Below are 27861 nucleotides of genomic sequence, written 5' to 3' on the forward strand. Positions count from 1 at the left end.
ACTGTGTAAGGAAAAGGGAAGCTCAAACGAAAGACATGTTTACGAGTACGTGATAAGAAGCCAGAAACCGAGGAGGCAAGAAGACCGAAATACCTGTACATGTTATACAAAGTAGGCGATAAATCTTCCGGGGACAGACTCTTATCATATTTTCCTTTCCACGTTTGATTGGTTTATTGTTAAAAGGACAAAATGGGTTGCTGGTTCTCCAAAAAATCCAAGAGAAAATCACCCGAAAAGGAACCTACTCCGAAAACGGTGGAAGATAAGGCGAACAGCAGCAACGCCAACAACATTGACCTCTGCAGCAATACAACAGAGGACCCACCTAAACAATACAGCTGGGACAAACGCGAAAAGGTATGGAGATGATGCATGCATGGCCAGGGAGACTAGCGGCGAGGATGCATGTATGACCAGGGGGGATCGCTGAGGATACATGTATGACCAGGGGGGATCGCTGAGGATACATGTATGACCAGGGGGGATCGCTGAGGATACATGTATGACCAGGGGGATCGCTGAGGATGCATGTATATGACCAGGGGGATCGCTGAGGATGCATGTATATGACCAGGGGGGATCGCTGAGGATGTATGCATGACCATGGTTATGGTTAGGGATAGAACGAGTCAAAATTCACCCAAGGCTGAAAAACGGCCAAAAAACGTTGGTTGAGAACGAACACTAGCGCCAGGCAATATCAAATGAATTAAAACGAACCTTCGCTGTGTCTCTTCTGTCTGGAATGATCCTTAGAATTCCATTTCCCTAAATGGCACCAAACAAATTATACCTTTTTTATTTGACCACTACAGTCCGTTCATAGGAAGAAACTGGAAAATAACAACTCGTGTAGAAAGTAAACATCCGCACCTCGATGGTGCCAACTGTGCTTATGTCTGTATAAGAGGAAGTCGGAAACAAATTGTAACTTGACTATTTCTGGTCTAGCGATCGATGAAAGCAGAGTACGCTGTTAACTCAACCTTGTGTCATTAGAAAGAGATGATTTTCCTGATTATAATGGTTACTTAAAAATATATATATACACATTGCGAAATATACCAGCATGCCTCTCTATAAGAAAACAAGGGGGAGCTCAGCGTTCCAAGGGAAACAAGTATTTCGGGGCGAGCGTTTGATGACAACGGAGTACGCTGCCCAGCATTACACAATTAGAAAGAGGAGCTTCATGATTAAAATGGTGTCCGATTTGTAAAATTCAAATATACACACTGCGATATATTATGTAAAAACAAACATACCTATATTTCCCCTATTGGAAACAATGGGACGAACTCAGAGTTCCATAAGTTTTTTTTGTTTTGACGTTTTAGCTACCAGAAATTGGTAAACTCATTAGAAATATGTTTATCCTGATTTAAAATGGTGTAGAACTTAAAACCATTAATGTGCTGTCGTTCAGCAGATGATGATGATGATGATGATGTGCTGTCGTTCAGCAGCAGATGATGTGCTGTCGTTCAGCAGCAGATGATGATGTGCTGTCGTTCAGCAGCAGATGATGATGTGCTGTCGTTCAGCAGCAGATGATGTGCTGTCGTTCAGCAGCAGATGATGTGCTGTCGTTCAGCAGCAGATGATGATGTGCTGTCGTTCAGCAGCAGATGATGTGCTGTCGTTCAGCAGCAGATGATGATGTGCTGTCGTTCAGCAGCAGATGATGATGTGCTGTCGTTCAGCAGCAGATGATGTGCTGTCGTTCAGCTGCAGATGATGATGATGTGCTGTCGTTCAGCAGCAGATGATGATGATGTGCTGTCGTTCAGCTGATGATGATGATGTGCTGTCGTTCAGCAGCAGATGATGTGCTGTCGTTCAGCTGATGATGATGATGTGCTGTCGTTCAGCAGCAGATGATGATGTGCTGTCAGCCACTGACTTATCATTCCCACTCGCCATCACTCACCGCTGTCACCAACTGGACTCATGCTAGCTACAAGTTCTGACTGAGCTCAATTGTCATGAAACACAAATACAGTGATGAGTTTCTCTCTTTTTAATACAAACTTTGAGAAGTAAGAAGGAGCGCCCACAATGTGTTTTGTGTGGGGAAGTGCTTAACGTTAGTAATGAGTCTCTCAAAGCGAACAAATGAATAAAACGCCACGTCCTGACCAAACACCCACAGCATGATGGTAAACCCAGGGAGGTCTTTCAGAACAGGGCAGGATGCTTCCGACCGTGGAAAAGTAGGTCAACTAGCAAGACTTTTACAGATACAGGTATTCTGTGTGTGTTTCTTTTCTCTCCTTCTCCCCTCCTCACAGGTGGCAATCATCATTCGCTAATCAGAAGACACACCTCCTGTTTCCATTACCCTATCACATTCCCTTTCCCTTGGTTTAAAAACCCTGTCTGTTGTTTGCTCTAGAGCTCAATCTCTCTGTCAATGCCATCTGTCTGTAGATCTCTCTGTCAATGCCATCTGTCTGTAGATCTCTCTTGTCAATGCAATCTGTCTGTATATCTCTTGTCAATGCCATCTGTCTGTAGATCTCTCTTGTCAATGCCATCTGTCTGTAGAGCTCTCTGTCAATGCCATCTGTCTGTAGATCTCTTGTCAATGCCATCTGTCTGTAGTTATCTTGTCAATGCCATCTGTCTGTAGATCTCTTGTCAATGCCATCTGTCTGTAGTTATCTTGTCAATGCCATCTGTCTGTAGATCTCTCTGTCAATGCCATCTGTCTGTAGATATCTTGTCAATGCCACCTGTCTGTAGTTATCTTGTCAATGCCATCTGTCTGTAGATCTCTTGTCAATGCCATCTGTCTGTAGATCTCTCTGTCAATGCAATCTGTCTGTAGTTATCTTGTCAATGCCATCTGTCTGTAGATCTCTCTGTCAATGCAATCTGTCTGTAGATCTCTTGTCAATGCCACCTGTCTGTAGATCTCTCTGTCAATGCAATCTGTCTGTAGATCTCTTGTCAATGCCATCTGTCTGTAGTTATCTTGTCAATGCCATCTGTCTGTAGATCTCTCTGTCAATGCCATCTGTCTGTAGATCTCTTGTCAATGCCACCTGTCTGTAGTTATCTTGTCAATGCCATCTGTCTGTAGATCTCTCTGTCAATGCCATCTGTCTGTAGATATCTTGTCAATGCCATCTGTCTGTAGATATCTTGTCAATGCCATCTGTCTGTAGATCTCTCTTGTCAATGCAATCTGTCTGTATATCTCTTGTCAATGCCACCTGTCTGTAGATATCTTGTCAATGCCATCTGTCTGTAGATCTCTCTTGTCAATGCAATCTGTCTGTATATCTCTTGTCAATGCCATCTGTCTGTAGATCTCTCTTGTCAATGCCATCTGTCTGTAGAGCTCTCTGTCAATGCCATCTGTCTGTAGATCTCTTGTCAATGCCATCTGTCTGTAGATCTCTTGTCAATGCCATCTGTCTGTAGTTATCTTGTCAATGCCATCTGTCTGTAGATCTCTTGTCAATGCCATCTGTCTGTAGATATCTTGTCAATGCCATCTGTCTGTAGATCTCTCTGTCAATGCCATCTGTCTGTAGATATCTTGTCAATGCCATCTGTCTGTAGATCTCTTGTCAATGCCACCTGTCTGTAGTTATCTTGTCAATGCCATCTGTCTGCAGTTATCTTGTCAATGCCATCTGTCTGTAGATCTCTCTGTCAATGCCATCTGTCTGTAGATCTCTTGTCAATGCCACCTGTCTGTAGTTATCTTGTCAATGCCATCTGTCTGTAGATCTCTTGTCAATGCCATCTGTCTGTAGATCTCTCTGTCAATGCCATCTGTCTGTAGATCTCTTGTCAATGCCATCTGTCTGTAGATCTCTTGTCAATGCCATCTGTCTGTAGATCTCTTGTCAATGCCATCTGTCTGTAGATCTCTTGTCAATGCCATCTGTCTGTAGATCTCTTGTCAATGCCATCTGTCTGTAGTTATCTTGTCAATGCCATCTGTCTGTAGATCTCTTGTCAATGCCATCTGTCTGTAGATCTCTTGTCAATGCCATCTGTCTGTAGATCTCTCTGTCAATGCCATCTGTCTGTAGATCTCTTGTCAATGCCATCTGTCTGTAGATCTCTTGTCAATGCCATCTGTCTGTAGATCTCTTGTCAATGCCATCTGTCTGTAGATCTCTTGTCAATGCCATCTGTCTGTAGATCTCTTGTCAATGCCATCTGTCTGTAGATCTCTTGTCAATGCCATCTGTCTGTAGATCTCTTGTCAATGCCATCTGTCTGTAGATCTCTTGTCAATGCCATCTGTCTGTAGATCTCTTGTCAATGCCATCTGTCTGTAGATCTCTTGTCAATGCCATCTGTCTGTAGATCTCTTGACAATGCCATCTGTCTGTAGATCTCTCTTGTCAATGCCATCTGTCTGTAGTTATCTTGTCAATGCCATCTGTCTGTAGTTATCTTGTCAATGCCACCTGTCTGTAGTTATCTTGTCAATGCCATCTGTCTGTAGATCTCTCTGTCAATGCCATCTGTCTGTAGATCTCTCTGTCAATGCCATCTGTCTGTAGATCTCTCTGTCAATGCCATCTGTCTGTAGATCTCTTGTCAATGCCATCTGTCTGTAGAGCTCTCTTGTCAATGCCATCTGTCTGTAGAGCTCTCTGTCAATGCCATCTGTCTGTAGATCTCTTGTCAATGCCATCTGTCTGTAGCTCTCTTGACAATGCCATCTGTCTGTAGTTATCTTGTCAATGCCATCTGTCTGTAGATCTCTTGTCAATGCCATCTGTCTGTAGATCTCTCTGTCAATGCCATCTGTCTGTAGATCTCTTGTCAATGCCATCTGTCTGTAGATCTCTTGTCAATGCCATCTGTCTGTAGATCTCTTGTCAATGCCACCTGTCTGTAGATCTCTTGTCAATGTGATCTGTCTGTAGATATCTTGTCAATGCCATCTGTCTGTAGATCTCTTGTCAATGCCATCTGTCTGTAGATCTCTTGTCAATGCCATCTGTCTGTAGATCTCTTGTCAATGCCATCTGTCTGTAGATCTCTTGTCAATGCCATCTGTCTGTAGATATCTTATTTGTTTTTTGGCATCTACATGTCACTTTGTCCCCACCTGTGAGTATTGGTTTTGCTATGGTGTTTGTTTGACGGTGGGAAGAGGGTACCAAGATAAGTCTCCCATGGGCATACATTACCCGTAGGAATACTTCGTATAAAAACACTAGTTGGAACTGGGCGAACCACCCACTGTATTTTTGGTTAGTTAGTTAGCTGTTGTTAAAGTAGGCTAGTCTAATTTAGGGGTGTGTTTGGTTAGTTAGTTAGCTGTTGTTAAAGTAGGCTAGTCTAGCTTAGGGGTGTGTTTGGTTAGTTAGTTATCTGTTGGTGAAGTAGGCTAGTCTAGCTTAGGGGTGTGTTTGGTTAGTTAGTTATCTGTTGGTGAAGTAGGCTAGTCTAGCTTAGGGGTGTGTTTGGTTAGTTAGTTAGCTGTTGGTGAAGTAGGCTAGTCTAGCTTAGGGGTGTGTTTGGTTAGTTAGTTAGCTGTTGGTGAAGTAGGCTAGTCTAGCTTAGGGGTGTTTTGGTTAGTTAGTTAGCTGTTGTTAAAGTAGGCTAGTCTAGCTTAGGGGTATGTTTGGTTAGTTAGTTAGTTATCTGTTGTTAAAGTAGGCTAGTCTAGCTTAGGGGTGTGTTTGGTTAGTTAGTTATCTGTTGGTGAAGTAGGCTAGTCTAGCTTAGGGGTGTGTTTGGTTAGTTAGTTGTTTGTTAAAGTAGGCTAGTCTAGCTTAGGGGTGTGTTTGGTTAGTTAGTTAGCTGTTGTTAAAGTAGGCTAGTCTAGCTTAGGGTTGTGTTTGGTTAGTTAGTTAGCTGTTGGTGAAGTAGGCTAGTCTAGTTTAGGGGTGTGTTTGGTTAGTTAGTTATCTGTTGGTGAAGTAGGCTAGTCTAGCTTAGGGGTGTGTTTGGTTAGTTAGTTATCTGTTGGTGAAGTAGGCTAGTCTAGCTTAGGGGTGTGTTTGGTTAGTTAGTTAGCTGTTGGTGAAGTAGGCTAGTCTAGCTTAGGGGTGTTTTTGGTTAGTTAGTTAGCTGTTGTTAAAGTAGGCTAGTCTAGCTTAGGGGTGTGTTTGGTTAGTTAGTTAGCTGTTGGTGAAGTAGGCTAGTCTAGCTTAGGGGTGTTTTTGGTTAGTTAGTTAGCTGTTGTTAAAGTAGGCTAGTCTAGCTTAGGGGTGTGTTTGGTTAGTTAGTTATCTGTTGGTGAAGTAGGCTAGTCTAGTTTAGGGGTGTTTTTGGTTAGTTAGTTAGCTGTTGGTGAAGTAGGCTAGTCTAGCTTAGGGGTGTGTTTGTTAGTTAGTTATCTGTTGGTGAAGTAGGCTAGTCTAGCTTAGGGTGTGTTTGGTTAGTTAGTTATCTGTTGGTGAAGTAGGCTAGTCTAGCTTAGGGGTGTGTTTGGTTAGTTAGTTATCTGTTGGTGAAGTAGGCTAGTCTAGCTTAGGGGTGTGTTTGGTTAGTTAGTTATCTGTTGGTGAAGTAGGCTAGTCTAGCTTAGGGGTGTGTTTGGTTAGTTAGTTAGCTGTTGGTGAAGTAGGCTAGTCTAGCTTAGGGGTGTGTTTGGTTAGTTAGTTATCTGTTGGTGAAGTAGGCTAGTCTAGCTTAGGGGTGTGTTTGGTTAGTTAGTTAGCTGTTGGTGAAGTAGGCTAGTCTAGCTTAGGGGTGTGTTTGGTTAGTTAGTTAGCTGTTGGTGAAGTAGGCTAGTCTAGCTTAGGGGTGTGTTTGGTTAGTTAGTTATCTGTTGGTGAAGTAGGCTAGTCTAGCTTAGGGGTGTGTTTGGTTAGTTAGTTAGCTGTTGGTGAAGTAGGCTAGTCTAGCTTAGGGGTGTGTTTGGTTAGTTAGTTATCTGTTGGTGAAGTAGGCTAGTCTAGCTTAGGGTGTGTGTTTGGTTAGTTAGTTAGCTGTTGGTGAAGTAGGCTAGTCTAGCTTAGGGGTGTGTTTGGTTAGTTAGTTAGCTGTTGGTGAAGTAGGCTAGTCTAGCTTAGGGTTGTGTTTGGTTAGTTAGTTATCTGTTGGTGAAGTAGGCTAGTCTAGCTTAGGGTTGTGTTTGGTTAGTTAGTTATCTGTTGGTGAAGTAGGCTAGTCTAGCTTAGGGTTGTGTTTGGTTAGTTAGTTATCTGTTGGTGAAGTAGGCTAGTCTAACTTAGGGTTGTGTTTGGTTAGTTAGTTATCTGTTGGTGAAGTAGGCTAGTCTAGCTTAGGGGTGTGTTTGGTTAGTTAGTTAGCTGTTGGTGAAGTAGGCTAGTCTAGCTTAGGGGTGTGTTTGGTTAGTTAGTTATCTGTTGGTGAAGTAGGCTAGTCTAGCTTAGGGGTGTGTTTGGTTAGTTAGTTAGCTGTTGGTGAAGTAGGCTAGTCTAGCTTAGGGGTGTGTTTGGTTAGTTAGTTAGCTGTTGGTGAAGTAGGCTAGTCTAGCTTAGGGGTGTGTTTGGTTAGTTAGTTATCTGTTGGTGAAGTAGGCTAGTCTAGCTTAGGGGTGTGTTTGGTTAGTTAGTTAGCTGTTGGTGAAGTAGGCTAGTCTAGCTTAGGGGTGTGTTTGGTTAGTTAGTTATCTGTTGGTGAAGTAGGCTAGTCTAGCTTAGGGGTGTGTTTGGTTAGTTAGTTAGCTGTTGGTGAAGTAGGCTAGTCTAGCTTAGGGGTGTGTTTGGTTAGTTAGTTAGCTGTTGGTGAAGTAGGCTAGTCTAGCTTAGGGTTGTGTTTGGTTAGTTAGTTATCTGTTGGTGAAGTAGGCTAGTCTAGCTTAGGGTTGTGTTTGGTTAGTTAGTTATCTGTTGGTGAAGTAGGCTAGTCTAGCTTAGGGTTGTGTTTGGTTAGTTAGTTATCTGTTGGTGAAGTAGGCTAGTCTAACTTAGGGTTGTGTTTGGTTAGTTAGTTATCTGTTGGTGAAGTAGGCTAGTCTAGCTTAGGGGTGTGTTTGGTTAGTTAGTTATCTGTTGGTGAAGTAGGCTAGTCTAGCTTAGGGTTGTGTTTGGTTAGTTAGTTATCTGTTGGTGAAGTAGGCTAGTCTAAGTGTGTTTGGTTAGTTAGCTTATCTGTTGGTGAAGTAGGCTAGTCTTTAGGGGTGTGTTTGGTTAGTTAGTTAGCTGTTGGTGAAGTAGGCTAGTCTAGCTTAGGGGTGTGTTTGGTTAGTTAGTTATCTGTTGGTGAAGTAGGCTAGTCTAGCTTAGGGTTGTGTTTGGTTAGTTAGTTATCTGTTGGTGAAGTAGGCTAGTCTAGCTTAGGGGTGTGTTTGGTTAGTTAGTTATCTGTTGGTGAAGTAGGCTAGTCTAGCTTAGGGGTGTTTTTGGATACTTATTATTTCTTTCTTTGGGTCCAGCTCAGCCCCTTTTCCTGCTCCCCCATTACCGGGTGTTTATAAATAAATATAAGAGTATAATAAGAGTATTAATAAGAGTATTATTTTGGTTATGGTATTTGTTTGTTGCTGGTGGGAAAAGGGGAAGCCAAGACAAGTCGCCCATGGGCATACACTACCCGTAGGTGAACTTTGTTAAATACACTAGTTAGAACTGGGCTAGACCACCCACTGTATTTTTGGTTAGTTAGTTAGCTGTTGTTAAAGTAGGCTAGTCTAGCTTAGGGGTGTGTTTGGTTAGTTAGTTATCTGTTGGTGAAGTAGGCTAGTCTAGCTTAGGGGTGTTTTTGGTTAGTTAGTTAGCTGTTGTTAAAGTAGGCTAGTCTAGCTTAGGGGTGTGTTTGGTTAGTTAGTTATCTGTTGTTAAAGTAGGCTAGTCTAGCTTAGGGTGTGTTTGGTTAGTTAGTTAGCTGTTGGTAAAGTAGGCTAGTCTAGCTTAGGGTGTGTTTGGTTAGTTAGTTATCTGTTGGTGAAGTAGGCTAGTCTAGCTTAGGGGTGTGTTTGGTTAGTTAGTTATCTGTTGGTGAAGTAGGCTAGTCTAGCTTAGGGGTGTGTTTGGTTAGTTAGTTAGCTGTTGGTGAAGTAGGCTAGTCTAGCTTAGGGGTGTTTTTGGTTAGTTAGTTAGCTGTTGTTAAAGTAGGCTAGTCTAGCTTAGGGGTGTGTTTGGTTAGTTAGTTAGCTGTTGGTGAAGTAGGCTAGTCTAGCTTAGGGGTGTTTTTGGTTAGTTAGTTAGCTGTTGTTAAAGTAGGCTAGTCTAGCTTAGGGGTGTGTTTGGTTAGTTAGTTATCTGTTGGTGAAGTAGGCTAGTCTAGTTTAGGGGTGTTTTTGGTTAGTTAGTTAGCTGTTGGTGAAGTAGGCTAGTCTAGCTTAGGGGTGTGTTTGGTTAGTTAGTTATCTGTTGGTGAAGTAGGCTAGTCTAGCTTAGGGGTGTGTTTGGTTAAGTTAGTTATCTGTTGGTGAAGTAGGCTAGTCTAGCTTAGGGGTGTGTTTGGTTAGTTAGTTATCTGTTGGTGAAGTAGGCTAGTCTAGCTTAGGGGTGTGTTTGGTTAGTTAGTTATCTGTTGGTGAAGTAGGCTAGTCTAGCTTAGGGGTGTGTTTGGTTAGTTAGTTATCTGTTGGTGAAGTAGGCTAGTCTAGCTTAGGGGTGTGTTTGGTTAGTTAGTTAGCTGTTGGTGAAGTAGGCTAGTCTAGCTTAGGGGTGTGTTTGGTTAGTTAGTTATCTGTTGGTGAAGTAGGCTAGTCTAGCTTAGGGGTGTGTTTGGTTAGTTAGTTAGCTGTTGGTGAAGTAGGCTAGTCTAGCTTAGGGGTGTTTTTGGTTAGTTAGTTAGCTGTTGTTAAAGTAGGCTAGTCTAGCTTAGGGGTATGTTTGGTTAGTTAGCTGTTGTTAAAGTAGGCTAGTCTAGCTTAGGGGTGTGTTTGGTTAGTTAGTTATCTGTTGGTGAAGTAGGCTAGTCTAGCTTAGGGGTGTGTTTGGTTAGTTAGTTAGCTGTTGTTAAAGTAGGCTAGTCTAGCTTAGGGGTGTGTTTGGTTAGTTAGTTAGCTGTTGTTAAAGTAGGCTAGTCTAGCTTAGGGTTGTGTTTGGTTAGTTAGTTATCTGTTGGTGAAGTAGGCTAGTCTAGTTTAGGGGTGTGTTTGGTTAGTTAGTTATCTGTTGGTGAAGTAGGCTAGTCTAGCTTAGGGGTGTGTTTGGTTAGTTAGTTATCTGTTGGTGAAGTAGGCTAGTCTAGCTTAGGGGTGTGTTTGGTTAGTTAGTTAGCTGTTGGTGAAGTAGGCTAGTCTAGCTTAGGGGTGTGTTTGGTTAGTTAGTTAGCTGTTGGTGAAGTAGGCTAGTCTAGCTTAGGGGTGTGTTTGGTTAGTTAGTTAGCTGTTGGTGAAGTAGGCTAGTCTAGCTTAGGGGTGTTTTTGGTTAGTTAGTTAGCTGTTGTTGAAGTAGGCTAGTCTAGCTTAGGGTGTTTGTTTGGTTAGTTAGTTATCTGTTGGTGAAGTAGGCTAGTCTAGTTTAGGGGTGTGTTTTGGTTAGTTAGTTAGCTGTTGGTGAAGTAGGCTAGTCTAGCTTAGGGTGTGTTTGGTTAGTTAGTTATCTGTTGGTGAAGTAGGCTAGTCTAGCTTAGGGGTGTGTTTGGTTAGTTAGTTATCTGTTGGTGAAGTAGGCTAGTCTAGCTTAGGGGTGTGTTTGGTTAGTTAGTTATCTGTTGGTGAAGTAGGCTAGTCTAGCTTAGGGGTGTGTTTGGTTAGTTAGTTATCTGTTGGTGAAGTAGGCTAGTCTAGCTTAGGGGTGTGTTTGGTTAGTTAGTTAGCTGTTGTTAAAGTAGGCTAGTCTAGCTTAGGGTTGTGTTTGGTTAGTTAGTTAGCTGTTGGTGAAGTAGGCTAGTCTAGCTTAGGGGTATGTTTGGTTAGTTAGTTAGCTGTTGTTAAAGTAGGCTAGTCTAGCTTAGGGGTGTGTTTGGTTAGTTAGTTATCTGTTGGTGAAGTAGGCTAGTCTAGCTTAGGGGTATGTTTGGTTAGTTAGTTATCTGTTGTTAAAGTAGGCTAGTCTAGCTTAGGGTTGTGTTTGGTTAGTTAGTTAGCTGTTGGTGAAGTAGGCTAGTCTAGTTTAGGGGTGTGTTTGGTTAGTTAGTTATCTGTTGGTGAAGTAGGCTAGTCTAGCTTAGGGGTGTGTTTGGTTAGTTAGTTATCTGTTGGTGAAGTAGGCTAGTCTAGCTTAGGGGTGTGTTTGGTTAGTTAGTTATCTGTTGGTGAAGTAGGCTAGTCTAGCTTAGGGGTGTTTTTGGTTAGTTTTACTGTTTGAAGTACATTTTAAGTCATTTAGCAGTTAGCTGTTCTTATCCAGAGTTAGTTACTGTTGGTGCATACACCTTATGACAACCAGTGGAACAGCCACTCTGCATCTAGGGGTTGTTGGGTTGTTAGTTAAGGGGGGTTAGCTGTTGGTAGAAGGCTATTATTAGGGGTGTACTTACCCTATCCTAGGTATTCCTTGAAGAGGTGGGGTTTCAGGTGTCTTTGGAAGGTGGTGATTGACTAGCTGTCCTGGGGTGTGTTTGGTTAGTTTGTTACCATTGGGGGCCAGAGCAGCGAACAGTTTTGACTGGGCTGTGTTTGGAACTGTACTTCCTCAGTGGTAGGGAGGCGAGCAGGCCAGAGGTGGATGAACTGTTGGTGTGCCCTTGTTTGGGTGTAGTTATCTGTTCAGAGCCTGGAGGTGTGTTTGGTTAGGTTAGTTATTCTGTTGGCCCGTGGCTAGTCTAGCACCATGGTCTTGTAGTTAGGATGCGAGTTCTGGAAGCCAGTTAGGGGTGTGTTTGAGTTAGTTAAGGTTGGTGAACACCAGACTAGCGGGGTTCTGGTGAGTTGTTAGGGTTTAATGGCACAGGCAGGGGTGTGCCCAGCCAACAGCTGTTGTAATCAAGTTGCCTGGATTAGGACCTGCGCCGCTTCCTGTGTGAGTTTGGGTGTTTAGTTATGGTGTTGTAAGCATGAACCTAGCAGGAACGGGTTAGTTAGTTAGCTGTTGTTTGGTGAAAGTAGGCTAGTCTAGCTTAGGGGTGTGTTTGGTTAGTTAGTTAGCTGTTGGTGAAGTAGGCTAGTCTAGCTTAGGGGTGTTTTGGTTAGTTAGTTAGCTGTTGTTAAAGTAGGCTAGTCTAGCTTAGGGTTGTGTTTGGTTAGTTAGTTAGCTGTTGGTGAAGTAGGCTAGTCTAGTTTAGGGGTGTGTTTGGTTAGTTAGTTATCTGTTGGTGAAGTAGGCTAGTCTAGCTTAGGGGTGTGTTTGGTTAGTTAGTTATCTGTTGGTGAAGTAGGCTAGTCTAGCTTAGGGGTGTGTTTGGTTAGTTAGTTATCTGTTGGTGAAGTAGGCTAGTCTAGCTTAGGGGTGTGTTTGGTTAGTTAGTTATCTGTTGGTGAAGTAGGCTAGTCTAGCTTAGGGGTGTGTTTGGTTAGTTAGTTAGCTGTTGGTGAAGTAGGCTAGTCTAGCTTAGGGGTGTGTTTGGTTAGTTAGTTATCTGTTGGTGAAGTAGGCTAGTCTAGCTTAGGGTGTGTTTGGTTAGTTAGTTATCTGTTGGTGAAGTAGGCTAGTCTAGCTTAGGGGTGTGTTTGGTTAGTTAGTTAGCTGTTGGTGAAGTAGGCTAGTCTAGCTTAGGGGTGTGTTTGGTTAGTTAGTTATCTGTTGGTGAAGTAGGCTAGTCTAGCTTAGGGGTGTGTTTGGTTAGTTAGTTATCTGTTGGTGAAGTAGGCTAGTCTAGCTTAGGGGTGTGTTTGGTTAGTTAGTTATCTGTTGGTGAAGTAGGCTAGTCTAGCTTAGGGGTGTGTTTGGTTAGTTAGTTAGCTGTTGGTGAAGTAGGCTAGTCTAGCTTAGGGGTGTGTTTGGTTAGTTAGTTAGCTGTTGGTGAAGTAGGCTAGTCTAGCTTAGGGTTGTGTTTGGTTAGTTAGTTATCTGTTGGTGAAGTAGGCTAGTCTAGCTTAGGGTTGTGTTTGGTTAGTTAGTTATCTGTTGGTGAAGTAGGCTAGTCTAGCTTAGGGTTGTGTTTGGTTAGTTAGTTATCTGTTGGTGAAGTAGGCTAGTCTAGCTTAGGGGTGTGTTTGGTTAGTTAGTTATCTGTTGGTGAAGTAGGCTAGTCTAGCTTAGGGGTGTGTTTGGTTAGTTAGTTATCTGTTGGTGAAGTAGGCTAGTCTAGCTTAGGGTTGTGTTTGGTTAGTTAGTTATCTGTTGGTGAAGTAGGCTAGTCTAGCTTAGGGGTGTGTTTGGTTAGTTAGTTATCTGTTGGTGAAGTAGGCTAGTCTAGCTTAGGGGTGTGTTTGGTTAGTTAGTTAGCTGTTGGTGAAGTAGGCTAGTCTAGCTTAGGGGTGTGTTTGGTTAGTTAGTTATCTGTTGGTGAAGTAGGCTAGTCTAGCTTAGGGGTGTGTTTGGTTAGTTAGTTAGCTGTTGGTGAAGTAGGCTAGTCTAGCTTAGGGGTGTGTTTGGTTAGTTAGTTAGCTGTTGGTGAAGTAGGCTAGTCTAGCTTAGGGTTGTGTTTGGTTAGTTAGTTATCTGTTGGTGAAGTAGGCTAGTCTAGCTTAGGGTTGTGTTTGGTTAGTTAGTTATCTGTTGGTGAAGTAGGCTAGTCTAGCTTAGGGTTGTGTTTGGTTAGTTAGTTATCTGTTGGTGAAGTAGGCTAGTCTAACTTAGGGTTGTGTTTGGTTAGTTAGTTATCTGTTGGTGAAGTAGGCTAGTCTAGCTTAGGGGTGTGTTTGGTTAGTTAGTTATCTGTTGGTGAAGTAGGCTAGTCTAGCTTAGGGTTGTGTTTGGTTAGTTAGTTATCTGTTGGTGAAGTAGGCTAGTCTAGCTTAGGGGTGTGTTTGGTTAGTTAGTTATCTGTTGGTGAAGTAGGCTAGTCTAGCTTAGGGGTGTGTTTGGTTAGTTAGTTAGCTGTTGGTGAAGTAGGCTAGTCTAGCTTAGGGGTGTGTTTGGTTAGTTAGTTATCTGTTGGTGAAGTAGGCTAGTCTAGCTTAGGGTTGTGTTTGGTTAGTTAGTTATCTGTTGGTGAAGTAGGCTAGTCTAGCTTAGGGGTGTGTTTGGTTAGTTAGTTATCTGTTGGTGAAGTAGGCTAGTCTAGCTTAGGGGTGTTTTTGGATACTTATTATTTCTTTCTTTGGGTCCAGCTCAGCCCCTTTTCCTGCTCCCCCCATTACCGTGTGTTTATAAATAAATATAAGAGTATAATAAGAGTATTAATAAGAGTATTATTTTTGGTTATGGTATTTGTTTGTTGCTGGTGGGAAAAGGGGGAAGCCAAGACAAGTCGCCCATGGGCATACACTACCCGTAGGTGAACTTTGTTAAATACACTAGTTAGAACTGGGCGGACCACCCACTGTATTTTTGGTTAGTTAGTTAGCTGTTGTTAAAGTAGGCTAGTCTAGCTTAGGGGTGTGTTTGGTTAGTTAGTTATCTGTTGGTGAAGTAGGCTAGTCTAGCTTAGGGGTGTTTTTGGTTAGTTAGTTAGCTGTTGTTAAAGTAGGCTAGTCTAGCTTAGGGGTGTGTTTGGTTAGTTAGTTAGCTGTTGTTAAAGTAGGCTAGTCTAGCTTAGGGTTGTGTTTGGTTAGTTAGTTAGCTGTTGGTGAAGTAGGCTAGTCTAGTTTAGGGGTGTGTTTGGTTAGTTAGTTATCTGTTGGTGAAGTAGGCTAGTCTAGCTTAGGGGTGTGTTTGGTTAGTTAGTTATCTGTTGGTGAAGTAGGCTAGTCTAGCTTAGGGGTGTTTTTGGATACTTATTATTTCTTTCTTTGGGTCCAGCTCAGCCCCTTTTCCTGCTCCCCCATTACCGTGTGTTTATAAATAAATATAAGAGTATAATAAGAGTATTAATAAGAGTATTATTTTTGGTTATGGTATTTGTTTGTTGCTGGTGGGAAAATAGGGAAGCCAAGACAAGTCGCCCATGGGCATACACTACCCGTAGGTGAACTTTGTTAAATACACTAGTTAGAACTGGGCGGACCACCCACTGTATTTTTGGTTAGTTAGTTAGCTGTTGTTAAAGTAGGCTAGTCTAGCTTAGGGGTGTGTTTGGTTAGTTAGTTATCTGTTGGTGAAGTAGGCTAGTCTAGCTTAGGGGTGTTTTTGGTTAGTTAGTTAGCTGTTGTTAAAGTAGGCTAGTCTAGCTTAGGGGTGTGTTTGGTTAGTTAGTTAGCTGTTGTTAAAGTAGGCTAGTCTAGCTTAGGGTTGTGTTTGGTTAGTTAGTTAGCTGTTGGTGAAGTAGGCTAGTCTAGTTTAGGGGTGTGTTTGGTTAGTTAGTTATCTGTTGGTGAAGTAGGCTAGTCTAGCTTAGGGGTGTGTTTGGTTAGTTAGTTATCTGTTGGTGAAGTAGGCTAGTCTAGCTTAGGGGTGTGTTTTTGTATACTTATTATTTCTTTCCTTGGGTCCAGCTCAGCCCCTTTTCCTGCTCCCCCCATTACCGTGTGTTTTCAAATAAACCCTGCGTGTTTAACGGTGATTTAGTTGGGATACCCCCCCCCCCTAGACTGCCGGGCCAAAGGGACTCGTAACAACAGGTGATGATCAGCAGGCATAAGGGAGTACTAACTCTCATAGTAGTAGATGTGAGTTTCTCTTTTAAAAAAAAAACCTGGCCTTGTACACATGTAATAGCTAATGATAGCCAAAGCTAGCTAGCTGGCTACTGATAGTGCAACCCTAAGTAACAGTACAGATGAAACATGATCATGCCCACTTTACATCTTACTGTTGAAAACTAGTCTTGGTTGGAACTGTTTGTTAACTTGCAATTAATAATTATTATTCTGAACTAGAATAAACTGTCTCAAAAAGCATCTTGCTTCAAACACACTCGCACAGTTCAGGGTTCTACAGCAGGAAGTGGTCTCCTGCCTGACTGAGAAAGCAGTAGCTGTTCTGGTCCAGTTTTGGCACCACATACAGTCCCCGACGGCAGGATTCTCAAGTACAGAAACGGTGTCATTGCTGAGTATGACCTCAGTGTTAAACTGTCAAACTGAGCCCAGAATAGACCTGCTTGTTGAGAACTTGAACCAGCCACAGACCTCTCATTAGGTGTGTGTGTGTGATGTGATCAATCTGTTCAGTTCAGAATAAAACATATGTATTTTAACAGCAACATTTCAAACCTAGACTTTATTTTAACAATCATTTATACATTAGGGTGTGCAGGAGGCCTGATAATTTTTCATCTGTAATGTTACTTAATGTTGCACCATCATAAAGCCTTTGTTCTGTTATTCATCTGTGTGATGTGATCAATCTGTTTTTGCAGGTTCAGAATGAAACATGATTTATTGTATTTTAACAGCAACATTTCCAACCTAGACAGATATGTAATAGTGTTTTTAATGGGGGGGAAATGAACATGAATATATATTTATACGAATATTTAATGTTTTTGTCTATATTGCATTTGTTTTAGGCATAAGGGTAATGAAATGTACCAATATTTACGTATGGTCTCATCTTTTCCTAAGCTTGGGTCCCAGGAAAACACATTTCTCTTTTGGGTCCCGGGCTGAAAAAGTTTAAGAACCACTGCCCTAAGGAACTAATGTATGTCTCTATGCAGATTGACCCTAAGGAACTAATGTATGTCTCTATCTAGGTTGATCCTACTTCATGCTAACGGGGCTGAAGGATGCCACGGTGGGCCGTCTGCCAGGCAAGCTGAACGGACAGCAGTTTGTCATCCAGGACTGTGACAACTGTAAGATCTTCGTGTTGGACCACTCCGCCACCATCACCATCGACGACTGCACTAACTGCTGCATCGTTATGGGGCCAGTGAAGGGCAGTGTGTTCTTCAGGGACTGTAAGGACATCAAGTGTGTGGTGGCCTGCCAGCAGTTCAGGACCAGGGACTGTAAGAAGATGGAGGTGTTCCTGTGTTGCGCCACTCAGCCCATCATCGAGGCGTCCACGGGGATGAAGTTCGGCTGCTTCCATTGTTTACTAGTCTGTACTACTACCCCGAGCTGGCCTTCCACTTCAAGGACGCAGGCCTCAGCATCTTCAACAACAACTGGAGCAACGTCCATGACTTCACGCCCGTCTCAGGGGAGACCAACTGGAGCCTGCTGCCTGAGGACACTGTGGTGTTGGACCATGTTCCAGCCCCTGACCCGGAGTCAGAGTTTAAATCAGTCCGGATCTCAGCTGAGGCATCCCGCAGCATCGTACCCATGACCAAAGGAGGCAGACGTCTGTTGGGAGAGTGATGAGTCCTGTCTGTTTGTGTTCTTCTCTGGGGACTACACCACTGCTAACGCCCGGAAACTCATTGATGAGGTGAGGAGGAGGTAGAGGAGAGTGATGAGTCCTGTCTGTTTGTGTTCTTCTCTGGGGACTACACCACTGCTAACGCCCGGAAACTCATTGATGAGGTGAGGAGGAGGTAGAGGAGGGTGAGGAGGATAAGAGAGTGTGTTCAATGACTTAAAGTAATACAAAACATGAGGGAAGGTTAGACACTTTGTCATGCAGTTAAAGGTCTCCTTCCCTTGGTTCTATTTTTGGCCTTTCCATTAAGGTCCTTCTGATCTAAACTACTGGTCATCCTCCAGATGAGGAAGTGACTCAAGGTCCTTCTGATCTAAACTACTGGTCATCCTCCAGATGAGGAAGTGACTCAAGGTCCTTCTGATCTAAACTACTGGTCATCCTCCAGATGAGGAAGTGACTCAAGGTCCTTCTGGTGTTGGTGGGTCATTATTGTTTACTAGTCTGTTGGTGGGTCATCATTGTTTACTAGTCTGTTGGGGGGGTCATCATTGTTTACTAGTCTGTTGGTGGGTCATCATTGTTTACTAGTCTGTTGGGGGGCATCATTGTTTACTAGTCTGTTGGGGGGTCATCATTGTTTACTAGTCTGTTGGGGGTCATCATTGTTTACTAGTCTGTTGGGGGGTCATCATATTGTTTACTAGTCTGTTGGGGGTCATCATTGTTTACTAGTCTGTTGGGGGTCATCATTGTTTACTAGTCTGTTGGGGGTCATCATTGTTTACTAGTCTGTTGGGGGTCATCATTGTTTACTAGTCTGTTGGTGGGTCATCATTGTTTACTAGTCTGTTGGGGGGTCATCATTGTTTACTAGTCTGTTGGTGGGTCATCATTGTTTACTAGTCTGTTGGTGGGTCATTATTGTTTACTAGTCTGTTGGTGGGTCATTATTGTTTACTAGTCTGTTGGGGGTCATCATTGTTTACTAGTCTGTTGGGGGTCATCATTGTTTACTAGTCTGTTGGTGGGTCATTATTGTTTACTAGTCTGTTGGGGGGTGGGTCATCATTGTTTACTAGTCTGTTGGGGGTCATCATTGTTTACTAGTCTGTTGGTGGGTCATCATTGTTTACTAGTCTGTTGGTGGGTCATCGTTGTTTACTAGTCTGTTGGTGGGTCATCATTGTTTACTAGTCTGTTGGTGGGTCATCATTGTTTACTAGTCTGTTGGTGGGGTCATCATTGTTTACTAGTCTGTTGGTGTTGGTGGGTCATCATTGTTTACTAGTCTGTTGGGGGGTCATCATTGTTTACTAGTCTGTTGGGGGTCATCATTGTTTACTAGTCTGTTGGGGGTCATCATTGTTTACCAGTCTGTTGGGGGGTCATCATTGTTTACTAGTCTGTTGGTGGGTCATCATTGTTTACTAGTCTGTTGTGGGGTCATCATTGTTTACTAGTCTGTTGGTGGGTCATCATTGTTTACTAGTCTGTTGGTGGGTCATCATTGTTTACTAGTCTGTTGGGGGTCATCATTGTTTACTAGTCTGTTGGGGGTCATCATTGTTTACTAGTCTGTTGGTGGGTCATCATTGTTTACTAGTCTGTTGGTGGGTCATCATTGTTTACTAGTCTGTTGGGGGTCATCATTGTTTACTGGTCTGTTGGTGGGTCATCATTGTTTACTAGTCTGTTGGGGGTCATCATTGTTTACTAGTCTGTTGGGGGGTCATCATTGTTTACTAGTCTGTTGGGGGTCATCATTGTTTACTAGTCTGTTGGTGTGTCATCATTGTTTACTAGTCTGTTGGTGTGTCATCATTGTTTACTAGTCTGTTGGTGGGTCATCATTGTTTACTAGTCTGTTGGTGGGTCATCATTGTTTACTAGTCTGTTGGTGGGTCATCATTGTTTACTAGTCTGTTGGTGGGTCATCATTGTTTACTAGTCTGTTGGGGGTCATCATTGTTTACTAGTCTGTTGGGGGTCATCATTGTTTACTAGTCTGTTGGGGGTCATCATTGTTTACTAGTCTGTTGGGGGTCATCATTGTTTACTAGTCTGTTGGTGGGTCATCATTGTTTACTAGTCTGTTGGGGGTTTACTAGTCTGGGTCATCATTGTTTACTAGTCTGTTGGGGGTCATCATTGTTTACTAGTCTGTTGGGGGTCATCATTGTTTACTAGTCTGTTGGGGGTCATCATTGTTTACTAGTCTGTTGGGGGTCATCATTGTTTACTAGTCTGTTGGGGGTCATCATTGTTTACTAGTCTGTTGGGGGTCATCATTGTTTACTAGTCTGTTGGGGGTCATCATTGTTTACTAGTCTGTTGGTGGGTCATTATTGTTTACTAGTCTGTTGGGGGTCATCATTGTTTACTAGTCTGTTGGTGGGGGTCATCATTGTTTACTAGTCTGTTGGGGGTGTCATCATTGTTTACTAGTCTGTTGGTGGGTCATCATTGTTTACTAGTCTGTTGGGGGTTTACTAGTCTGTTGTCATTGTTTACTAGTCTGTTGGTGGGTCATTATTGTTTACTAGTCTGTTGGTGGGTCATCATTGTTTACTAGTCTGTTGGTGGGTCATTATTGTTTACTAGTCTGTTGGGGGTCATCATTGTTTACTAGTCTGTTGGTGGGTCATCATTGTTTACTAGTCTGTTGGTGGGTCATCATTGTTACTATGCAGCTGTGCTGCACCCAACTGGTTGATCTTATTAAGCTGTGGTAAGCTGTACCCCCTCTAGCACCAGGGTCAGCGCACTCTCAAATGTTGTTTTTGGCATCATTGTAAGCCTGCAGCACCCACACACTATACAACACATTTATTAAACATAAGAATGAGGGTTTTTGTCACTACCCGGCTGAAGGGAAGTGACGAGCTCTTATAGGACCAGGGCACAAATTATAATAATCAACAATTATGCTCTTCATTTAACCATCTTACATAAAACCTTGGTTTTTTTTCATAAAAAAATGTGAATAACTCACCACAGGTTAATGAGAAGGGTGTGCTTGAAAGGATGCACATAACTCTGCAATGTTGAGTTGTATTGGAGAGTCTCAGTCTTAAACCATTTTCAACACACAGTCTGTGTCTGTATTTAGTTTTCATGCTAGTGAGGGCCGAGAATCCACTCTCACATAGGTACGTGGTTGCAAAAGGCATCAATGTCTTAACAGAGCGATTTGCCAAGGCAGGATACTCTGAGCGCAGCCCTATCCAGAAATCTGGCAGTGGCTTCTGATGAGTGTTTCGATGAGGCTCTCTTGTTCAGATATCGGTAAGTGGACTGGAGGCAGGGCATGAAAGGGATAAGGAATCCTGTTGGCATCCGTTTCGGGGAAAGTACCTGCGTAATTGCGCACCCATCTCACTCAGGTGCTTCACTATATCACATTTGACATTGTCCGTTAAGCTTGAGTTCATTTGCACACAAAAAAATCATACAATGATGGACAGACCTGTGTGTTGTCCTTGTTAATGCAGACAAAGAAGAGCTCACACTTCTTAATCATAGCCTCAATTTTGTCCTCCACATTGAATGTAGTTGGCCTCTGGGAAAGGGTTTAACGGTGTCATTGCTTCCTGTCTGTATTAACTCCAGGCCTCTGGGAAAGGGTTTAACGGTGTCATTGCTTCCTGTCTGTATTAACTCCAGGCCTCTGGGAAAGGGTTTAACGGTGTCATTGCTTCCTGTCTGTATTAACTCCAGGCCTCTGGGAAAGGGTTTAACGGTGTCATTGCTTCCTGTCTGTATTAACTCCAGGCCTCTGGGAAAGGGTTTAACGGTGTCATTGCTTCCTGTCTGTATTAACTCCAGGCCTCTGGGAAAGGGTTTAACGGTGTCATTGCTTCCTGTCTGTATTAACTCCAGGCCTCTGGGAAAGGGTTTAACGTTGTCATTGCTTCCTGTCTGTATTAACTCCAGGCCTCTGGGAAAGGGTTTAACGTTGTCATTGCTTCCTGTCTGTATTAACTCCAGGCCTCTGGGAAAGGGTTTAACGGTGTCATTGCTTCCTGTCTGTATTAACTCCAGGCCTCTGGGAAAGGGTTTAACAGTGTCATTGCTTCCTGTCTGTATTAACTCCAGGCCTCTGGGAAAGGGTTTGTGCTGATCCAGACTAAGGAAGTGTCCATGCGCCCCGAGGACGTCAGCAGAGTGTTCCAGAACGATGCAGAGGTACTCCTCGAGTGGATCACCAACGGTAAGGAACACAGACTGTCCCTCCTTATTCTCTATACAGGGCACTACTTTTGACCAGGGCCTGCAGACAATCTGCATATCATCTGGGTTAATCATTCAATAGTTGGTTTGAGGCCAGGGCTGACATCGGTTTGAGGCCAGGGCTGACATCGGTTTGAGGCCAGGGCTGACATCGGTTTGAGTCTAGGGCTGACATCGGTTTGAGGCTAGGGCTGACATCGGTTTGAGGCTAGGGCTGACATCGGTTTGAGGCTAGGGCTGACATCGGTTTGAGGCTAGGGCTGACATCGGTTTGAGGCTAGGGCAGACATCGGTTTGAGGCTAGGGCTGACATCGGTTTGAGGCTAGGGCTGACATCGGTTTGAGGCTAGGGCTGACATCGGTTTGAGGCTAGGGCAGACATCGGTTTGAGGCTAGGGCAGACATCGGTTTGAGGCTAGGGCAGACATCGGTTTGAGGCTAGGGCAGACATCGGTTTGAGGCTAGGGCAGACATCGGTTTGAGGCTAGGGCAGACATCGGTTTGCTGTTTCTGGTTCTCTGATGCATGATGACCTTTGAACCAAGAGAAAGGGGGGATAAGATTCTCATAGTTGAAGGAAAGAATTGTGTTGGTTTAGTGCTTATGATGATTAGGCAAGCATTTCTGAACTGCATCTCTTTTTGCCACAGGCCCAGTGACAGCTCTGGAGTTGAATGGGGACGGGGTAGTGGAGGCCTGCAAGAGCATGGCCAGTGACATGTTCAGTGGAACCAAGGTAACAGCATTCCTGACATCTCTAGACAAAACATTTATTGTTGGGCCTACTGAGTGGCACAGTGGTCTAAGGCACTGCATCTCAGTGCTAGCTGTGTTACTGGTTCTAGTCCAGGCTCTGCCGCAGCCTGCCGCAACCGGGAGACGCATGGGGCGGCGCACAATTGACCCAGCGCCGTCCGGGTTAGGGGAGGGTTTGGTCCAGCGTCGTCCGGGTTAGGGGAGGGTTTGGCCCAGCGTCGCCCGGGTTAGGGGAGGGTTTGGTCGGCAGGGATGTCCTTGTCCCATCGTGCACTAGCGACTCCTGTGGCGGACCGGGCGCAGTGCACGCTAACATGGTCGCCAGGTGCACGGCGTTTCCTCCGACACATTGGTGCGGCTGGCTTCTAGGTTAAGCTGGCATTGTGTCAAGAAGCAGTGCGACTTGGTCGGGTCGTGTTTCGGAGGACGCACGGCTCTCGACCTTCGTCCTCTCCCGATTCCGTACGGGAGTTGCAGCGATGAGACAAGACTGTAACTACCAGTTGGATAATACGAAATTGGGGAGAAAAAAGGGGTTATCATTTATATATATTTTTTACATTTATTGTTTTAATGTCAGTGAAACTAACCTGGTAAAATACCATTTTAAAAAGATCTCAGGATTTTATCAATAGTACTGAAAGTGTTAGTCAGAACTGTACGAAGTAATAATATAGTACCTGTATGTGAAGTAACTCTGTCCTATTCCCTGCAGATGTTTGTTTCAGACAACAGAAATACTTCCTCTCGAGATGTGGACAACTTCTTCAACTTCGCTGACATGCAGATGGGCTTGTGATTGAGTCACTGTATGACAATCAACTTATTACACAACCAAGGATTTTTTTGTTATATTTTTTATACTAGTAGGTAGCGGAGAAGGACAGGTTAATCAACAGAATGATGGTAGGTAGCGGAGAAGGACAGGTTAATCATCAGAATGATGGTAGGTAGCGGAGAAGGACAGGTTAATCAACACAGTGATGGTAGGTAGCGGAGAAGGACAGGTTAATCATCAGAATGATGGTAGGTAGCGGAGAAGGACAGGTTAATCATCAGAATGATGGTAGGTAGCGGAGAAGGACAGGTTAATCATCAGAATGATGGTAGGTAGCGGAGAAGGACAGGTTAATCATCAGAATGATGGTAGGTAGCGGAGAAGGACAGGTTAATCATCAGAATGATGGTAGGTAGCGGAGAAGGACAGGTTAATCATCAGAATGATGGTAGGTAGTGGAGAAGGACAGGTTAATCATCAGAATGATGGTAGGTAGTGGAGAAGGACAGGTTAATCAACATAGTGATGGTAGGTAGCGAAGAAGGACAGGGTAATCAACATAGTGATGGGGAGAAGGACAGGGTAATCAACATAGTGATGGTAGGTAGCGGAGAAGGACAGGTTAATCATCAGAATGATGGTAGGTAGTGGAGAAGGACAGGTTAATCATCAGAATGATGGTAGGTAGTGGAGAAGGACAGGTTAATCAATATAGTGATGGTAGGTAGTGGAGAAGGACAGGTTACTCAACACAGTGATGGTAGGTAGCGGAGAAGGACAGGTTAATCATCAGAATGATGGTAGGTAGCAGAGAAGGACAGGTTACTCAACATAGTGATGGTAGGTAGTGGAGAAGGACAGGTTAATCAACATAGTGATGGTAGGTAGTGGAGAAGGACAGGTTACTCAACATAGTGATGGTAGGTAGTGGAGAAGGACAGGTTATTCAACATAGTGATGGTAGGTAGTGGAGAAGGACAGGTTATTCAACATAGTGGAGAAGGACAGGTTATTCAACATAGTGATGATAGGTAGCGTAGAGAAGGACAGGTTATTCAACATAGTGATGGTAGGTAGCGGAGAAGGACAGGTTAATCATCAGAATGATGGTAGGTGGCGGAGAAGGACAGGTTAATCAACATAGTGATGGTAGGTAGTGGAGAAGGACAGGTTAATCATCAGAATGATGGTAGGTAGTGGAGAAGGACAGGTTAATCATCAGAATGATGGTAGGTAGTGGAGAAGGACAGGTTAATCAACATAGTGATGGTAGGTAGTGGAGAAGGACAGGTTAATCATCAGAATGATGGTAGGTAGCGGAGAAGGACAGGTTAAACATCAGAATGATGGTAGGTAGTGGAGAAGGACAGGTTAATCAATATAGTGATGGTAGGTAGTGGAGAAGGACAGGTTAATCAACATAGTGATGGTAGGTAGTGGAGAAGGACAGGTTAATCAACATAGTGATGGTAGGTAGCGGAGAAGGACAGGTTAATCAACATAGTGGAGAAGGACAGGTTAATCAACATAGTGATGGTAGGTAGGGTCCTTCTGTAGCTCAGTGATGGTAGAGCATGGCGCTTGTTAATCAGGGTAGTGATGGTAGGTAGCGGGACCACCCACGTAGGTATGCACACATGACTGTAGGTAGCTTTGGAGAAACAGGTTAATCATCAAATGATGGTATATTTATTATATTTAGGTGAGGGGAGAAGGACAGGTTAATCATCATAGTGATGGTAGGTAGTGGAGAAGGACAGGTTAATCATCAGAATGATGGTAGGTAGCGGAGAAGGACAGGTTAATCATCAACATAGTGATGGTAGGTAGTGGAGAAGGACAGGTTAATCAACATAGTGATGGTAGGTAGTGGAGAAGGACAGGTTAATCAACATAGTGATGGTAGGTAGTGGAGAAGGACAGGTTAATCAACATAGATGATGGGGAGAAGGACAGGTTAATCATCAGAATGATGGTAGGTAGTGGAGAAGGACGGAGAAGGACAGGTTAATCATCAGAATGATTAATCAGGTAGGTAGTGGAGAAGGACAGGTTAATCATCAGAATGATGGTAGGTAGTGGAGAAGGACAGGTTAATCATCAGAATGATGGTAGGTAGTGGAGAATGACAGGTTAATCAACATAGTGATGGGGAGAAGGACAGGTTATTCAACATAGTGATGGTAGGTAGTGGAGAAGGACAGGTTAATCAACATAGTGATGGTAGGTAGCGAAGAAGGACAGGGTAATCAACATAGTGATGGGGAGAAGGACAGGTTATTCAACATAGTGATGGTAGGTAGTGGAGAAGGACAGGTTAATCATCAGAATGATGGTAGGTAGCGGAGAAGGACAGGTTAATCATCAGAATGATGGTAGGTAGCGGAGAAGGACAGGTTAATCATCAGAATGATGGTAGGTAGTGGAGAAGGACAGGTTAATCATCAGAATGATGGTAGGTAGTGGAGAAGGACAGGTTAATCAACATAGTGATGGGGAGAAGGACATGTTATTCAACATAGTGATGGTAGGTAGTGGAGAAGGACAGGTTAATCATCAGAATGATGGTAGGTAGTGGAGAAGGACAGGTTAATCATCAGAATGATGGTAGGTAGTGGAGAAGGACAGGTTAATCATCAGAATGATGGTAGGTAGTGGAGAAGGACAGGTTAATCATCAGAATGATGGTAGGTAGTGGAGAAGGACAGGTTAATCAACATAGTGATGGGGAGAAGGACAGGTTAATCATCAGAATGATGGTAGGTAGCGGAGAAGGACAGGTTAATCATCAGAATGATGGTAGGTAGTGGAGAAGGACAGGTTAATCAACATAGTGATGGTAGGTAGCGGAGAAGGATAGGTTAATCAACATAGTGATGGTAGGTAGTGGAGAAGGACAGGTTAATCATCATAGTTATGGTAGGTAGCGGAGAAGGACAGGTTAATCATCAGAATGATGGTAGGTAGCGGAGAAGGACAGGTTAATCAACATAGTGATGGTAGGTAATGGAGAAGGACAGGTTAATCATCAGAATGATGGTAGGTAGTGGAGAAGGACAGGTTATTCAACATAGTGATGGTAGGTAGCAGAGAAGGACAGGTTAATCAACATAGTGATGGTAGGTAGTGGAGAAGGACAGGTTATTCAACATAGTGATGGGGAGAAGGACAGGTTATTCAACATAGTGATGGTAGGTAGTGGAGAAGGACAGGTTAATCATCAGAATGATGGTAGGTAGTGGAGAAGGACAGGTTATTCAACATAGTGATGGGGAGAAGGACATGTTATTCAACATAGTGATGGTAGGTAGCAGAGAAGGACAGGTTAATCAACATAGTGGAGAAAGGACAGGTTATTCAACATAGTGATGGTAGGTAGCAGATAAGGACAGGTTAATCAACATAGTGATGGTAGGTAGCGAAGAAGGACAGGTTACTCAACATAGTGATGGTAGGTAGCAGAGAAGGACAGGTTCATCAACATAGTGATGGTAGGTAGTGAAGAAGGACAGGTTACATCAGAATCAACATAGTGATGGTAGGTAGTAGAGAAGGACAGGTTAATCAACATAGTGATGGTAGGTAGCGGAGAAGGACAGGTTAATCAACATAGTGATGATAGGTAGTGGAGAAGGACAGGTTAATCAACATAGTGGAGAAGGACAGGTTAATCAACATATGGTGGAGAAGGACAGGTTATTCAACATAGTGATGGTAGGTAGTGGAGAAGGACAGGTTAATCAACATAGTGGTGGTAGGTAGCAGAGAATGACAGGTTACTCAACATAGTGGAGAAAGGACAGGTTAATCAACATAGTGGAGAAGGACAGGTTATTCAACATAGTGATGGTAGGTAGTGGAGAAGGACAGGTTACTCAACATAGTGGTGGTAGGTAGCGGAGAATGACAGGTTACTCAACATAGTGGAGAAGGACAGGTTAATCAACATAGTGGAGAAGGACAGGTTAATCAACATAGTGGAGAAGGACAGGTTAATCAACATAGTGGAGAAGGACAGGTTAATCATCAACATAGTGGAGAAGGACAGGTTAATCAACATAGTGGAGAAGGACAGGTTAATCAACATAGTGGAGAAGGACAGGTTAATCAACATAGTGGAGAAGGACAGGTTAATCAACATAGTGGAGAAGGACAGGTTAATCAACATAGTGGAGAAGGACAGGTTAATCAACATAGTGGAGAAGGACAGGTTACTCAACATAGTGGGTAGAAGGACAGGTTAATCAACATAGTGGAGAAGGACAGGTTAATCAACATAGTGGAGAAGGACAGGTTAATCAACATAGTGATGGTAGAAGGACAGGTTAATCAACATAGTGGAGAAGGACAGGTTAATCAACATAGTGGAGAAGGACAGGTTAATCAACATAGTGGGTAGAAGGACAGGTTAATCAACATAGTGGAGAAGGACAGGTTAATCAACATAGTGGAGAAGGACAGGTTAATCAACATAGTGGAGAAGGACAGGTTAATCAACATAGTGGAGAAGGACAGGTTAATCAACATAGTGGAGAAGGACAGGTTAATCAACATAGTGGAGAAGGACAGGTTAATCAACATAGTGGAGAAGGACAGGTTAATCAACATAGTGGAGAAGGACAGGTTAATCAACATAGTGGAGAAGGACAGGTTACTCAACATAGTGATGGTAGGTAGCGGAGAAGGACAGGTTCAGTAGTTATAACGAGCAGTCAGGGGGGAAAACGCTGTATTAGTTATTTGGCTATTTTAATTTCTTGAATTTCAAGAAAGTATTCTCTTGTTTATATTGTGTATATTTTGGCTCTTCGCTGTTCTGTTAGGTAATTAGTGTGTTTGTGTGTGTGTGTGTGTGTGTGTGTGTGTGTGTGTGTGTGTGTGTGTGTGTGTGTGTGTGTGTGTGTGTGTGTGTGTGTGTGTGTGTGTGTGTGTGTGACACACATTGAAACCATTGTGGTGAATGATCGGTGTAGAGTGAAGTTGCCCCTAGATTCTGATCTGGAATCAGTTTTG

General features: G+C 43.4%; 1 protein-coding gene across 1 annotated transcript; it reads left to right on the forward strand.

The window, feature by feature from the left end:
* LOC118383423 (protein XRP2) lies at window positions 1–27773 on the forward strand. Its single transcript, XM_052475756.1, is given in 22 exon segments — window positions 1–360; window positions 16432–16444; window positions 16477–16808; window positions 16811–17063; window positions 17151–17245; window positions 21180–21294; window positions 21965–22050; window positions 22786–22940; window positions 23301–23357; window positions 23398–24201; window positions 24242–24388; window positions 24592–24648; window positions 24901–25668; window positions 25709–25908; window positions 26021–26172; window positions 26241–26303; window positions 26391–26514; window positions 26652–26678; window positions 26759–26866; window positions 26897–27058; window positions 27256–27498; window positions 27539–27773. Coding segments are annotated over 8 exon segments (1146 nt in total). The 5' UTR covers window positions 1–192; the 3' UTR covers window positions 22870–22940; window positions 23301–23357; window positions 23398–24201; window positions 24242–24388; window positions 24592–24648; window positions 24901–25668; window positions 25709–25908; window positions 26021–26172; window positions 26241–26303; window positions 26391–26514; window positions 26652–26678; window positions 26759–26866; window positions 26897–27058; window positions 27256–27498; window positions 27539–27773.
* The last annotated feature ends 88 nt before the right edge of the window (window positions 27774–27861 follow it).

The sequence above is a fragment of the Oncorhynchus keta genome, chromosome 22, assembly GCF_023373465.1.
Source record: "Oncorhynchus keta strain PuntledgeMale-10-30-2019 chromosome 22, Oket_V2, whole genome shotgun sequence".
NCBI lineage: Eukaryota > Metazoa > Chordata > Actinopteri > Salmoniformes > Salmonidae > Oncorhynchus > Oncorhynchus keta.